Source organism: Physella acuta, unplaced genomic scaffold (assembly GCF_028476545.2).
Source record: "Physella acuta isolate Inbredline_101_S28 unplaced genomic scaffold, ASM2847654v3 ptg000209l, whole genome shotgun sequence".
NCBI classification, from domain to species: domain Eukaryota; kingdom Metazoa; phylum Mollusca; class Gastropoda; family Physidae; genus Physella; species Physella acuta.
Window position 1 is genome coordinate 779,567 of NW_026731728.1, and position 17,023 is coordinate 796,589.

The 17,023-nt window shown below is 45.6% G+C and overlaps 1 protein-coding gene across 1 annotated transcript in view; it reads right to left on the reverse strand.

The window, feature by feature from the left end:
• LOC131937396 (dual serine/threonine and tyrosine protein kinase) overlaps positions 1-17,023 on the reverse strand; it is a 29,768-nt gene that overhangs the window by 2,719 nt on the left and 10,026 nt on the right. The window contains exons 3-10 of the mRNA XM_059294791.1: positions 13,021-13,663; positions 12,588-12,740; positions 12,161-12,246; positions 10,128-10,211; positions 2,943-3,040; positions 2,383-2,591; positions 886-1,042; positions 553-708 (exon numbers count right to left, since the gene is read on the reverse strand). Of these exons, the coding sequence (XP_059150774.1) occupies positions 553-708; positions 886-1,042; positions 2,383-2,591; positions 2,943-3,040; positions 10,128-10,211; positions 12,161-12,246; positions 12,588-12,740; positions 13,021-13,663 (1,586 nt within the window). The remainder of the gene's footprint in view (positions 1-552; positions 709-885; positions 1,043-2,382; positions 2,592-2,942; positions 3,041-10,127; positions 10,212-12,160; positions 12,247-12,587; positions 12,741-13,020; positions 13,664-17,023) is intronic.

Below are 17,023 nucleotides of genomic sequence, written 5' to 3' on the forward strand. Positions count from 1 at the left end.
AACAAACAGACCAATCAGTTTACTTATGGGTTTTTGGTGGCAAACATTGGATGTAAACAGATGGACAAGATTTGGTACAAACATCAGTTCAATGAGTTTTTGGTGGCAAACATTGGATGTAAACAGATGGACAAGATTTGGTACAAACATCAGTTCAATGGGTTTTTGGTGGCAAACATTGGATGTAAACAGATGGACAAGATTTGGTACAAACATCAGTTCATGAGCCAGAGATGTACATGAGGTACTCACCGACTGACCCAGTCCAGCCCCTGTTTGATGGCCGTCTAGAGATCTACATGAGGTACTCACCGACTGACCCAGTCCAGCCCCTGTTTGATGGCCGTGTAGAGATCTACATGAGGTACTCACCGACTGACCCAGTCCAGCCCCTGTTTGATGGCCGTGTAGAGATCTACATGAGGTACTCACCGACTGACCCAGTCCAGCCCCTGTTTGATGGCCGTCTAGAGATCTACATGAGGTACTCACCGACTGACCCAGTCTAGCCCCTGTTTGATGGCCGTGTAAAGATGTACATGAGGTACTCACCGACTGACCCAGTCAAGCCCCTGTTTGATGGCCGTGTAAAGATCCCTCTGTAACCTTTCCATGACCAACAGGACAGCTGGGGACGTCCCCCCACCGTACATGTAGTCTATAACTGAGCCTCTGAGCATTACAATTCTGTCATGTTCAGAAATATTCCTGCCAAGACAACAATGTAGTTACATGTCTGATACATCGGTACACAAAAATAAAAGCTTCATACATTACTATCCAATGTAAAGAAGATGGTACATTTACACAGATATAAAATACAATAATTTAAAAAAATGTGTACTAAGGATGGAAAAATAAAAAAAAAGGAAAAGAAAAATGTACTTTGTGTAAAAGAATTCTAAAGCGAGATCATTCCAATGTTTGTCATCAGGGGGGACAACTGATTTGATGGCACAGGGGGAGTATTTGCCCCAGGTGTCGCACGAGTACACAACCCCGTACTGGCCACGCCCTATTTCTCTTCCCATCACTGGCATACCTGTCAAATAAAGGGTGAAGTTTTACTGGCTGACAGGTGACAACACAGGTAAACACAGGTGACACTAGAGGTAAACACAGGTGGCACTAGAGGTAAGCACAGGTGACACTAGAGGTAAACACAGGTGGCACTAGAGGTAAGCACAGGTGACACTAGAGGTAAACACAGGTGGCACTAGAGGTAAGCACAGGTGACAACACAGGTGACACTAAAGGTAAACACAGGTGACAACACAGGTGACACTAAAGGTAAACACAGGTGACAACACAGGTGACACTAGAGGTAAACACAGGTGACATTAGAGGTAAACACAGGTGACACTAAACACAGGTGACAACACAGGTGACACTAGAGGTAAACACAGGTGACATTAGAGGTAAACACAGGTAACACTAGAGGTAAACACAGGTGACATTAGAGGTAAACACAGGTAACACTAGAGGTAAACACAGGTAACACTAGAGGTAAACACAGGTAACACTAGAGGTAAACACGGGTAACACTAGAGGTAAACACAGGTGACACTACAGGTAAACACAGGTGACACTAGAGGTAAACACAGGTGACAACACAGGTAAGCACAGGTGACAACACAGGTAAGCACAGGTGACAACACAGGTAAGCACAGGTGACAACACAGGTGACACTACAGGTAAACACAGGTGACACTAGAGGTAAACACAGGTGACACTAGAGGTAAGCACAGGTGACACTACAGGTAAACACAGGTGACACTAGAGGTAAACACAGGTGACACTAGAGGTAAGCACAGGTGACACTACAGGTAAGCACAGGTGACACTAGAGGTAAACACAGGTGACACTACAGGTAAGCACAGGTGACACTACAGGTAAGCACAGGTGACACTACAGGTAAACACAGGTGACACTAGAGGTAAACACAGGTGACACTACAGGTAAGCACAGGTGACACTACAGGTAAACACAGGTGACACTACAGGTAAGCACAGGTGACACTAGAGGTAAACACAGGTGACACTACAGGTAAGCACAGGTGACACTACAGGTAAGCACAGGTGACACTACAGGTAAACACAGGTGACACTACAGGTAAACACAGGTGACACTAGAGGTAAACACAGGTGACACTACAGGTAAGCACAGGTGACACTAGAGGTAAACACAGGTGACACTACAGGTAAGCACAGGTGACACTACAGGTAAGCACAGGTGACACTAGAGGTAAACACAGGTGACACTACAGGTTTTACAATCTGAACACAGAAGACCAACAAAAGATGAGGACCTACAGACCAACACAAGGTGTGGTCAGACCAACAAGATGTGGGTACCTCCTGACCTAAAAGGGTGGAGACCTACCAAAGAGGATGACATCCTTGAGTGAGGTGCTCTCTAAAGCCAACTTGGCCAGTCTGGGGGCGTGCACCTTGCGCAGCTTGAGTCGGTGTTCCTCTATTTTGTCCAGCCTGCCGGAGTGACGAGTCTCTAGCTGACGCAGGGCGTTGCTGAAAGATTCGTGGGACTTGTTCAGGCGCTCCTTGATTTGGGATGCTATACTCTTTGCTAGTCTGTAAGGATTCAAACAATGCCATCAAACTTATAGTGGCGAGCTGGATTTAAAGAATGTACCAAAACGTTTGTCCTAGGCTGTGGCCAACATATAGTCAGGGCCAACTACCTCCTGAGGTAAGTGGACGAACATAAAGACAGGGCTAATTACCTGCTGTGGTAAGTGGGCCAATTACCTGCTGTGGTAAGTGGGCCAATTACCTGCTGTGGTAAGTGGGCCAATTACCTGCTGTGGTAAGTGGACCAACATAAAGACAGGGCCAATTACCTGGTGTGGTAAGTGGCCCACATAAAGACAGGGCTAATTACCTGGTGTGGTAAGTGGCCCACATAACGACAGGGCCAATTACCTGGATTCACTGAGACTGTTCAACATCTCCGAGGCCACTTTTTTCTTCCACTCGCTGTCAATGGCTGGGGAACTTTTCCAAGGCATGGACTGGACAAGCTGCTCAGAGAAATCATTCAGTCAATTCAGTCATCCAGTCAAACCAATCATTCAGTCAATTCAGTCATCCAGTCAAACCAATCATTCAGTCAATTCAGTCATCCAGTCAAACCAATCATTCAGTCAATTGAAACAGTCAAATCATTCAGTCAATTCAGTCATCCAGTCAAACCAATCATTCAGTCAGTTGAAACAGTCAAATCAACCATTCAGTCAATTCAGTTGAACCAGTCAATTCAATCAATTAACCTACAATTCAGACAGTACTCTAATGTTAAGCAATTTTATTAATGACTTTAATTAGGACAACTGAGTTGAATGACACATTTAAATTTTAAATCCACTGACTTCATTCAGGCCACCAGGGGCAGTAGCCCCCTAACTCACCAGTCCCCAGGGGCAGTACCCCCCCCCATTCTACAGGGGCAGTAACCCCAAACCTGACAGTCCCCAGGGGCAGTAACCCCCAACCCACCAGTCCTCATGGGCAGTAACCCCCAATCCCCCAGTCTCCAGGGCCAGTAACCCCAATCCCCAGGGGCAGTAACCCCAATCCCCAGGGGCAGTAACCCCAATCCCCAGGGGCAGTAACCCCAATCCCCCAGGGGCAGTAACCCCAATCCCCCAGGGGCAGTAACCCCAATCCCCCAGTCCCTAGGGGCAGTAACCCCAAACCCCCCAGCCACCAGGGCAGTAACCCCAACCCACCAGTCCCTAGGGGCAGTAACCCCGACCCACCAGTCCCTAGGGGCAGTAACCCCCAACCCACAGCCACCAGGGGCAGTAACCCCAACCCACCAGTCCCTAAGGGCAGTTACCCCCCCCCCCCCCCAGGGGCAGTAACCCCCAACCCACAGCCACCAGGGGCAGTAACCCCAACCCACCAGTCCCCAGGGGCAGTAACCCCCAACCACCAGGGGCAGTAACCCCAACCCACCAGTCCCTAAGGGCAGTTACCCCCCCCCCCCAGGGGCAGTAACCCCCAACCCACAGCCACCAGGGGCAGTAACCCCAACCCACCAGTCCCCAGGGGCAGTTACCCCCCCAGCTACCAGGGGCAGTAACCTCCCCTACCCACCAGTCCCCATGGGCAGTAACCCCCCCCCCCTACCCACCAGTCCCCAGGGGCAGTAACCCCCTACCTCAGCCACCAGGGGCAGTAACCCCCTACCTCAGCCACCAGGGGCAGTAACCCCCTACCTCAGCCACCAGGGGCAGTTACCCCCTACCTCAGCCACCAGGGGCAGTAACCCTCTACCCAGCACGTCCCTAGTTCATCGATCAACTCACATTACCATTTAGATGATTTCTCCACTGCTAAATATTAATGAGATCATGCATGCCTGAGATAATGAGAGAACAAATCATAACGAGCCAGTTTTTGTGTCTGCCCCATCTTTTGATTGCATACTTTACTTTAATCCTGTGGCAATTTTAAGCCCACATGACCATGGTATTCAGACCAGCCTGACCAGTAGGGCGAGGTGGACCAAGACATTCAACACAATATGGAGGAACATAAACAGGAGGGGTCAAAGGTTCCCATCTCAGGCCTACTCATCCTAGGGCTGATGAACTAGAGTTCATGTTCCTTGACCTCTGCATTTAGGGGGATAATGGGGTCAGCACTAAGCACAGTTGCATTTATTTTCCCTAACGTGAGGCAGGTACCCATTAGAGCTGGGTGAACTCCAGGACATCCAGCATACTCAAGTCCTGACCTCAATTAGAACTCTAGACTTTCAGATTAGCAGTTGAGTGCTCTAGCCTTCAACCACACCACCCCAAGAATGACCATCATCACATCATCTATTCCCATTGGTACCCATGGCACAAATAGGAGACGAAGTAAATTTCATCAGTTTCAATGACTTTGGCATACAGAGTGCGGCCAGCACTATGCCCAGCCGCCTTCTTTTAAACTAATGAGAGTCAGAGTTAGGTGGACGCAGCAACATCCTACAACAACAACATCCTATAACAGCAACATTTTACAACAGCAACATCCTACAACAGCAACATCCAACAACAACAGCAACATCCTACAACATCCTACAACAGCAACATCCTACAACAGCAACATCCTACAGCAGCAACATCCTACAACAGCAACATCCTACAACAACAGCAACATCCTTCAACATCCTACAACAACAACATCCTACAACAACAACATCCTACAACAGCAACATCCTACAACAGCAACATCCTACAACAACATACTACAACATCCTACAACAGCAACATCCTACAACAGCAACATCCTACAACAGCAACATCCTACAGCAGCAACATCCTACAACAGCAACATCCTACAACAGCATCATCCTACAACAACAACATCCTACATCAACAGCAACATCCTACAACAGCAACATCCTACAACATCCTACAACAGCAACATCCTACAACAACAACATACTACAACATCCTACAACAGCAACATCCTACAGCAGCAACATCCTACAGCAGCAACATCCTACAACAGCAACATCCTACAACAGCAACATCCTACAACAGCAACATCCTACAACAGCAACATCCTACAACAGCAACATCCTACAACAGCATCATCCTACAACAACAACATCCTACATCAACAGCAACATCCTACAACAGCAACATCCTACATCAACAGCAACATCCTACAACAGCAACATCCTACAACAACAACATCCTACATCAACAGCAACATCCTACAACAGCAACATCCTACAACAGCAACATCCTACAACAGCAACATCCTACAACAACAGCAACATCCTACAACAGCAACATACTACAACAGCAACATCCTACAACATCCTACAACAGCAACATCCTACAACATCCTACAACAGCAACATCCTACAACAGCAACATCCTACAACATCCTACAACAGCAACATCCTACAACAGCAACATCCTACAACAGCAACATCCTACAACAGCAACAACCTACAACAGCAACATCTTACAACAGCAACATCCTACAACAGCAACATCCTACAACAGCAACATCCTACAACAGCAACATCCTACAACAGCAACATCCTACAACAGCAACATCCTACAACAGCAACATCCTACAACAGCAACATCCTACAACAGCAACATCCTACAACAGCAACATCCTACAACATCCTACAACAGCAACATCCTACAACAGCAACATCCTACAACAGCAACAACCTACAACAGCAACATCTTACAACAGCAACATCCTACAACAGCAACATCCAACATCAACAACATCCTACAACAGCAACATCCTACAACAGCAACATCCTACAACAGCAACATCCTAAAACAGCAACATCCTACAACAACAACATCCTACATCAGCAACATCCTACAACAGCAACATCTTACAACAGCAACATCCTACAACAGCAACATCCTACAACAGCAACATCCTACAACAGCAACATCCTACAACAGCAACATCCTACAACAACAACATCCTACATCAACAGCAACATCCTACAACAGCAACATCCTACAACATCCTACAACATCCTACAACAGCAACATCCTACAACAGCAACATCCTACAACAGCAACATCCTACAACAGCACCATCCTACAACAACATCCTACATCCTACATCAACAGCAACATCCTACAACAGCAACATCCTACAACAACAACATCCTACATCAACAGCAACATCCTACAACAGCAACATCCTACAACAGCAACATCCTACAACAGCAACATCCTACAACAACAACATACTACAACAGCAACATCCTACAACAACAACATCCTACAACAGCAACAACCTACAACAGCAACATCTTACAACAGCAACATCCTACAACAGCAACATCCTACAACAGCAACATCCTACAACAACAACATACTACAACAGCAACATCCTACAACAACAACATCCTACAACAGCAACAACCTACAACAGCAACATCTTACAACAGCAACATCCTACAACAACAACATACTACAACAGCAACATCCTACAACAACAACATCCTACAACAGCAACAACCTACAACAGCAACATCTTACAACAGCAACATCCTACAACAGCAACATCCTACAACAGCAACATCCTACAACAGCAACATCCTACAACAGCAACATCCTACAACAGCACCATCCTACAACAACATCCTACATCAACAGCAACATCCTACAACAGCAACATCCTACAACAGCAACATCCTACAACAGCAACATCCTACAACAGCAACATCCTACAACATCCTACAACAGCAACATCCTACAACAGCAACATCCTACAACAGCAACATCCTACAACATCCTACAACAGCAACATCCTACAACAGCAACATCCTACAACAACAACATCCTACAACATCCTACAACAACAACATCCTACAACAGCAACATCCTACAACAACAACATCCTACATCAGCAACATCCTACAACAGCAACATCTTACAACAGCAACATCCTACAACAGCAACATCCTACAACAGCAACATCCTACAACAGCAACATCCTACAACAGCAACATCCTACAACAACAACATCCTACATCAACAGCAACATCCTACAACAGCAACATCCTACAACATCCTACAACATCCTACAACAGCAACATCCTACAACAGCAACATCCTACAACAGCAACATCCTACAACAGCACCATCCTACAACAACATCCTACATCCTACATCAACAGCAACATCCTACAACAGCAACATCCTACAACAACAACATCCTACATCAACAGCAACATCCTACAACAGCAACATCCTACAACAGCAACATCCTACAACAGCAACATCCTACAACAGCAACATCCTACAACAGCAACATCCTACAACAGCAACATCCTACAACAGCAACATCCTACAACAACAACATACTACAACAGCAACATCCTACAACAACAACACCCTACAACAGCAACAACCTACAACAGCAACATCTTACAACAGCAACATCCTACAACAGCAACATCCTACAACAGCAACATCCTACAACAGCAACATCCTACAACAGCAACATCCTACAACAGCACCATCCTACAACAACATCCTACATCAACAGCAACATCCTACAACAGCAACATCCTACAACAGCAACATCCTACAACAGCAACATCCTACAACAGCAACATCCTACAACATCCTACAACAGCAACATCCTATAACAGCAACATCCTACAACAGCAACATCCTACAACATCCTACAACAGCAACATCCTACAACAGCAACATCCTACAACAACAACATCCTACAACAACAACATCCTACAACATCCTACAACAACAACATCCTACAACAGCAACATCCTACAACAGCAACATCCTACAATAACAACATCCTACAACATCCTACAACTACAACATACTACAACAACAACATACTACAACATCCTACAACAGCAACATCCTACAACAGCAACATCCTACAGCAGCAACATCCTACAACAGCAACATCCTACAACAGCAACATCCTACAACAGCAACATCCTACAACAGCAACATCCTACAACAGCAACATCCTACAACAACAACATCCTACAACAGCAACATCCTACAACAGCAACATCCTACAACAGCAACATCCTACAACAACAACATCCTACAACAGCAACATCCTACAACAGCAACATCCTACAACATCCTACAACAGCAACATCCTACAACAGCAACATCCTACAGCAGCAACATCCTACAACAGCAACATCCTACAACAGCAACATCCTACAACAGCAACATCCTACAACAGCAACATCCTACAACAGCAACATCCTACAACAACAACATCCTACAACATCCTACAACAGCAACATCCTACAACAGCAACATCCTACAGCAGCAACATCCTACAACAGCAACATCCTACAACAGCAACATCCTACAACAACAACATCCTACAACAGCAACATCCTACAACAGCAACATCCTACAACAGCAACATCCTACAACAGCAACATCCTACAACAGCAACATCCTACAACAGCAACATCCTACAGCAGCAACATCCTACAACAGCAACATCCTACAACAGCAACATCCTACAACAGCAACATCCTACAACAGCAACATCCTACAGCAGCAACATCCTACAGCAGCAACATCCTACAACAGCAACATCCTACAACAGCAACATCCTACAGCAGCAACATCCTACAACAGCAACATCCTACAACAGCAACATCCTACAGCAGCAACATCCTACAACAGCAACATCCTACAACAGCAACATCCTACAACAGCAACATCCTACAACAGCAACATCCTACAACAGCAACATCCTACAACAGCAACATCCTACAGCAGCAACATCCTACAGCAGCAACATCCTACAACAACAACATCCTACAACAGCAACATCCTACAACATCCTACAACAGCAACATCCTACAACAGCAACATCCTACAACAGCAACAACCTACAACAGCAACATCTTACAACAGCAACATCCTACAACAGCAACATCCTACAACAGCAACATCCTACAACAGCAACATCTTACAACAGCAACATCCTACAACAGCAACATCCTACAACAGCAACATCCTACAGCAGCAACATCCTACAACAGCAACATCCTACAGCAGCAACATCCTACAACAGCAACATCCTACAACAGCAACATCCTACAACAGCAACATCCTACAACAGCAACATCCTACAACAACAACATCCTACAACATCCTACAACAGCAACATCCTACAACAGCAACATCCTACAACAGCAACATCCCACAACAACAACATCCTACAACATCCTACAACAGCAACATCCTACAGCAGCAACACCCTACAACAGCAACATCCTACAACAGCAACATCCTACAACAACAACATCCTACAACAGCAACATCCTACAACAGCAACATCCTACAACAGCAACATCCTACAACAGCAACATCCTACAACAGCAACATCCTACAACAACAACATCCTACAACAGCAACATCCTACAACATCCTACAACAGCAACATCCTACAACAACAACATCCTACAACAGCAACATCCTACAGCAGCAACATCCTACAACAGCAACATCCTACAACAGCAACATCCTACAACAGCAACATCCTACAACAGCAACATCCTACAACAGCAACATGTGACATGCTGACCAGCCAAACTGGACCCACCTGTTTCATCTTCTCTAAGATATTTTTGATAAAGGATGAGCTAGACCGGACTGTAATCTCCACAGTGTAAGCAGCATTCAAGATCTGTAAGTGTAAGTAGACAGGTGAGACACTTGAAACAGACAAGACAGATGAGACAAGACAGGTGAGACAAGACAGTGAGACAAGATGGGTCAATGGTGACATCAGGGCCTTCCATTCAACTGCCTCATGGTGACATGGGATGTATAAACAGACTTACTACCCAGCAAAGTTTATCTGACATCAAGCCATCTGACAAGTACTAGGGTCTATATTTAGAACTGATTCACTGCTATTTTTGGTTTAAAATCACTTTGCCATACATTAGACAAGCATAACTTCATTCTTATGTAACAAGGTTACTGACATTAAACACACTCAACAGATAGGATTTACGTCTGCAGATAACGTACCTTATCAGCTGTTTCACACACACACACAAACAAACAGACACACCCACACACACACAAACAGACACACACACACACACTGTCTGTGTGACCATGCTGTCTAGTTAACCCCAATTTGTTTAACAGGAAAAGTAAGGGCATACAGTAAACTGATAGCCATTTAACAGAGTACAGTTTGATTTGTCAGAAAACAAGTTAAATGATATGGGAAGGTATTTTATCAGCTTCAAGGTTGCTGCACTAGTGCTTGCCGTCAGACTGACGTCAATGCACTCTATCAGTGGCATGACTGTGTCTTTCACCTGACACTGTCAGCTGTATTAGCTGACCAATCAGCTGCATTAGCTGACCAATGAATTCAAGATAGTTTGATACCCCAACACACCCAACACACAACTTACACACACCCAACACACACCAAACACACCCAACTCACACCCAACTCACACCCAACACACACTAAAAACACACACCCAACATACAACTTACACACACCCAACACACACTAAAAACACACTAAAAACACACTCCCAACACACACTAAAAACACACTAAAAACACACTCCCAACACACACTAAAAACACACTCCCAACACACACTAAAAACACACACCCAACACACACCCAACATACAACTTACACACACCCAACACACTCCCAACACACACCCAACACACACTAAAAACACACTCCCAACACACACCCAACACACACTAAAAACACACTCCCAACACACACCCAACACACCAAACACACTCCCAACACACCAAACACACACCCAACACACTCCCAACACACACTAAAAACACACTCCCAACACACACCCAACACACACTAAAAACACACTCCCAACACACACCCAACACACCAAACACACACCCAACACACACCCAACACACCAAACACACACCCAACACACTCCCAACACACACTAAAAACACACTCCCAACACACACCCAACACACACTAAAAACACACTCCCAACACACACTAAAAACACACACCCAACACACTCCCAACACACACCCAACATACAACTTACACACACCCAACACACTCCCAACACACACCCAACACACACTAAAAACACACACCCAACACACACTAAAAACACACTCCCAACACACACCCAACACACCAAACACACACCCAACACACTCCCAACACACCAAACACACACCCAACACACTCCCAACACACACTAAAAACACACTCCCAACACACACCCAACACACACTAAAAACACACTCCCAACACACACCCAACACACACTAAAAACACACTCCCAACACACACTAAAAACACACTCCCAACACACACCCAACACACCAAACACACACCCAACACACTCCCAACACACCAAACACACACCCAACACACTCCCAACACACACTAAAAACACACACCCAACACACACCCAACACACACCCAACACACACCAAACACACACCCAACACACATCTTCTGGTACACAGCATCAAAGTAAATAAAAACTAGTCAGCACATGTTCAATAAAAAACACTGACAGAGAGAGACAGAGAGAGGTAAAGAGAGACAGAGAGAGACAGAGAGACATAGAGAGAGCAAGAAGAGGCCACTGACCTGTTTGAAGGCATCTGTTGTCTTGGCCCCCTCAGGGTTCTCCTTGTCCATAGTCTCCAAACTCTCTAAACATCTGGTCAAAGTTCCTGGCAAACCATTTTATTATTAATACAATAAAAATTTTTAGAGGCCTATAATTATAATATTATTAATATTGGTCAACTATAGTTTTATGTGCGTAAAATCGGCCGAGGATAGTAATATAGTAATGTGAAAAAAAGTTGCCTCGTTTTTAAGGCTTTAATACTAGTATATTGTGATACATTTGTGTCAAATATATGTCCACTAAAACATCAAAGAAATGACCTGTATGTGTCTACCAACAGACCAAAGAAATGACCTGTATGTGTCCACTACTGGACCAAAGAAATGACCTGTATGTGTCTACCAACAGACCAGAAATGACCTGTATGACCAAAGAAATTACCTGTGTATGAGTCCCTGAGGATGTCCACTGAACTGACCAGTTTCCCAGCGATGGCGTGGTTGAGTCGACTGAGCACCATCTCTCTGATCTGCTCTGTACAGGCCTGCAGCTCCTTGGCTGTACTCACACCCCTGTTCTCATCCAGGTCAATACCTGCGATGGGGGGGGGGGGGGGGGGGGGAACATCAATCAAATCTTAGACACATAGACACACAGTTTATATTACACTTCATTACATTTTATAGTTGGTTAAGAAAAATATAGAAATTTTGACCATTATGCATTTGATTCATCTACATAATTGTTTTGTCCACTTGAGTTGTAATGAATAATCTAAGATTAAAGTTACCATGTTGGTGTGATACATTCAGAACTAAAGCAACACTCAAGGGAGCCCTACTTTATCAAGTAGCCAGACAGAAAAGCTGTTTACCAATGAACTCAAACTCTGCTGCCTCTGCTATGAGGCAGGACCTGATCATGGAGATGGTGGTGGAGATGAGCTCCTTGATTTCGTCCAGCTTGGAGACAGAGATCTTGAGCAGGGACTTGTACAGCTCCTCCTCCTTCTCCCTGGCAAACTCCAGCTTCTTGGGCGTGATCAGCATGTCCCGCGCCATGTCAAACGCTGACAGGATGAACTTGTTCAGGCACCGCGTGTGGGAGTTGTTTAACACGCTCGACGCGTTCACTGCGTAACTCTGGAGGATTTTTTTAACAAAGCCTGCCATTCTGGGGCTGAAGTCTGTGAACTTCTCCACAAAGATGCTTTCAACGTCGTAATAGTTTTTCTTGAACTGCTTCATCTCGGGGTCAAGGTTGAGGTACCCAAGTCGCTGAAGCTGTTCGTACACCAAGCTGACGTGCTTGGCATTGTGGGAGTTTTTGGCCGAGGGTGAGTTGTCTGCGGAGACGACAGAGCTGAGATTTGTGTTGGAAGATTCTGGAGACACCTCCCTAGGGGCGCCATCTGGAGGGTCTGTGTCTACTGTGCGGGATCCAGTGGGTGGGACACGCACAAAAAATATTGGCTCGAAGTTGGTCAACTTGCGCAGCAGGCTGAGTTCTAACACATCCTGTCAAAATATATTGAAATGTTAAATACCAGCACTGTACTGTACCTGGGTACAACATAGAGGACCTGTGTCAGCTAAATCTGACTAAAGTAATTAAATGTTAGATGAAATACCAGCACTGTACTTATCTGGCTAGTCAACATAGAGGACATTAAAAGGCTAGTTTAGTAATTGTTATTCCATTCATTTGTTCTAAACACTTAAGAATGTGTAGTCAACTTAAAATAAATTTCAGTAATTCTATTTTTAAAACTGTGACTCCCCTTACATTTTAGTCTGAGAAATATAGGTCAAACCTAGTGAAATACTTTCAGTCTTATAGTGTGGGTCAGCTGTTATCTGGGTCAGGTGGGTCAGCTATTATCTGGGTCAGGAGCTGTACTGCCACTATCATGTGATGACCTGAGCTTGACCTCAGCACCCCCCCCCCCCCCAATGAGATATATATAGAAAACATACTTTAACCAGTGTCTTTAAGAAACACTGGATTGGACAGGCTGGTGCTGGAGTAGGCTTAGATTTGATCATGGCAAATTTGTGTTTGGTTAGGGTGTTGTGTCTTGTGTTTTGGTTAGGGTGTTGTGTCTTGTGTTTGGTTAGGGTGTTGTGTCTTGTGTTTTGGTTAGGGTGTTGTGTCTTGTGTTTGGTTAGGGTGTTGTGTCTTGTGTTTGGTTAGGGTGTTGTGTCTTGTGTTTTGGTTAGGGTGTTGTGTCTTGTGTTTTGGTTAGGGTGTTGTGTCTTGTGTTTGGTTAGGGTGTTGTGTCTTGTGTTTTGGTTAGGGTGTTGTGTCTTGTGTTTTGGTTAGGGTGTTGTGTCTTGTGTTTTGGTTAGGGTGTTGTGTCTTGTGTTTGGTTAGGGTGTTGTGTCTTGTGTTTTGGTTAGGGTGTTGTGTCTTGTGTTTTGGTTAGGGTGTTGTGTCTTGTGTTTTGGTTAGGGTGTTGTGTCTTGTGTTTTGGTTAGGGTGTTGTGTCTTGTGTTTGGTTAGGGTGTTGTGTCTTGTGTTTTGGTTAGGGTGTTGTGTCTTGTGTTTTGGTTAGGGTGTTGTGTCTTGTGTTTTGGTTAGGGTGTTGTGTCTTGTGTTTTGGTTAGGGTGTTGTGTCTTGTGTTTGGTTAGGGTGTTGTGTCTTGTGTTTTGGTTAGGGTGTTGTGTCTTGTGTTTTGGTTAGGGTGTTGTGTCTTGTGTTTGGTTAGGGTGTTGTGTCTTGTGTTTTGGTTAGGGTGTTGTGTCTTGTGTTTTGGTTAGGGTGTTGTGTCTTGTGCTTGGTTCGGGTGTTGTGTCTTGTGTTTTGGTTAGGGTGTTGTGTCTTGTGTTTGGTTAGGGTGTTGTGTCTTGTGTTTGGTTAGGGTGTTGTGTCTTGTGTTTTGGTTAGGGTGTTGTGTCTTGTGTTTGGTTAGGGTGTTGTGTCTTGTGTTTTGGTTAGTGGTAATGTTGTTATTTGAGACAACGGATTACATTTATCTGAGTATTGCCTAGTTTATGGCAATTGTGGACAGGTGGGAAATAGTGGACAGGTGGGCAATAGTGGACAGGTGGGAAATAGTGGACAGGTGGGCAATAGTGGACAGGTGGGCAATTGTGGACAGGTGGGCAATTGTGGGAAGGTGGTCAATAGTGGACAGGTGGGCAATAGTGGACAGGTGGGCAATTGTGGACAGGTAGGCAATAGTGGACAGGTAGGAAATAGTGGACATGTGGGCAATAGTGGACAGGTGGGCAATAGTGGACAGGTGGGCAATAGTGGACAGGTGGGCAATTGTGGACAGGTGGGCAATTGTGGGAAGGTGGGCAATTGTGGGAAGGTGGGCAATAGTGGACAGGTGGGCAATAGTGGACAGGTAGGCAATTGTGGACAGGTGGGCAATAGTGGACAGGTGGGCAATAGTGGACAGGTGGGCAATTGTGGTAAGGTGGGCAATAGTGGACAGGTGGGAAATAGTGGACAGGTAGGCAATAGTGGACAGGTGGGAAATTGTGGACAGGTAGGCAATTGTGGGAAGGTGGGCAATAGTGGACAGGTGGGCAATAGTGGACAGGTGGGCAATTGTGGGAAGGTGGGCAATAGTGGACAGGTGGGCAATTGTGGGAAGGTGGGCAATAGTGGACAGGTGGGAAATAGTGGACAGGTGGGCAATTGTGGGAAGGTGGGCAATAGTGGACAGGTGGGCAATAGTGGATAGGTAGGCAATAGTGGACAGGTGGGAAATTGTGAACAGGTGGGAAATAGTGGACAGGTGGGCAATTGTGGACAGGTGGGCAATAGTGGACAGGTGGGCAATAGTGGACAGGTGGGCAATTGTGGGAAGGTGGGAAATAGTGGACAGGTAGGCAATAGTGGACAGGTAGGCAATTGTGGACAGGTGGGCAATAGTGGACAGGTGGGCAATAGTGGACAGGTAGGAAATAGTGGTCAGGTGGGAAATTGTGGGAAGGTGGGCAATAGTGGACAGGTGGGCAATAGTGGACAGGTGGGCAATAGTGGACAGGTGGGAAATAGTGGACAGGTAGGCAATAGAGGACAGGTAGGCAATTGTGGGAAGGTGGGCAATAGTGGACAGGTGGGCAATTGTGGACAGGTGGGCAATTGTGGACAGGTGGGCAATAGTGGACAGGTGGGCAATAGTGGACAGGTGGGCAATTGTGGACAGGTGGGAAATAGTGGACAGGTGGGCAATAGTGGATAGGTAGGCAATAGTGGACAGGTAGGCAATAGTGGACAGGTAGGCAATAGTGGACAGGTGAGCAATAGTGGACAGGTGGGAAATAATGGACTTGTACGGGTGGGCAATAGTGGACAGGGACGGGTGGGCAATAGTGGACATGGACGGGTGGGCAATAGTGGACAGGGACGGGTGGGAAATAGTGGACAGGTGGGTAATAGTGGACATGTGGACAATAGTGGACATGTGGGCAATAGTGAACAGGGACAGGTGTGCAATAGTGTAGAGGACCAGATGTAACACAGTAAAACAAGTGATGAATCAGCTCAACAAAACACTGGAAATCTACAGCTTTGATAGACCCCACTCTTTGTACACCAGGGGTTCCCAACCCCGTGCCCCATGGCGCCCGCCGAACGATTCATAAACATTATAAACATTATTAAAAGGTTGAAGGGGATGGAAATCGAAAGTTTGAGGGGGGGGGGGGGGTTGCAAATCGAAAATTTGAGGGGGGGGGGGTGCAAATCGAAAGTTTTGTCCCCGGGTGACGGGAAGGGTCGCTACGCCTCTGGAAGGAGTTTGTCGATTTAAAATAGGTGCTGCCCGCCACCCTACCGATATTTTAGAATGTGCTCTAGAGTAAAAAAAAAAAGGTTGGAAACCCCTGATCTACACTGTATTAAAAAATAATAAAACTGT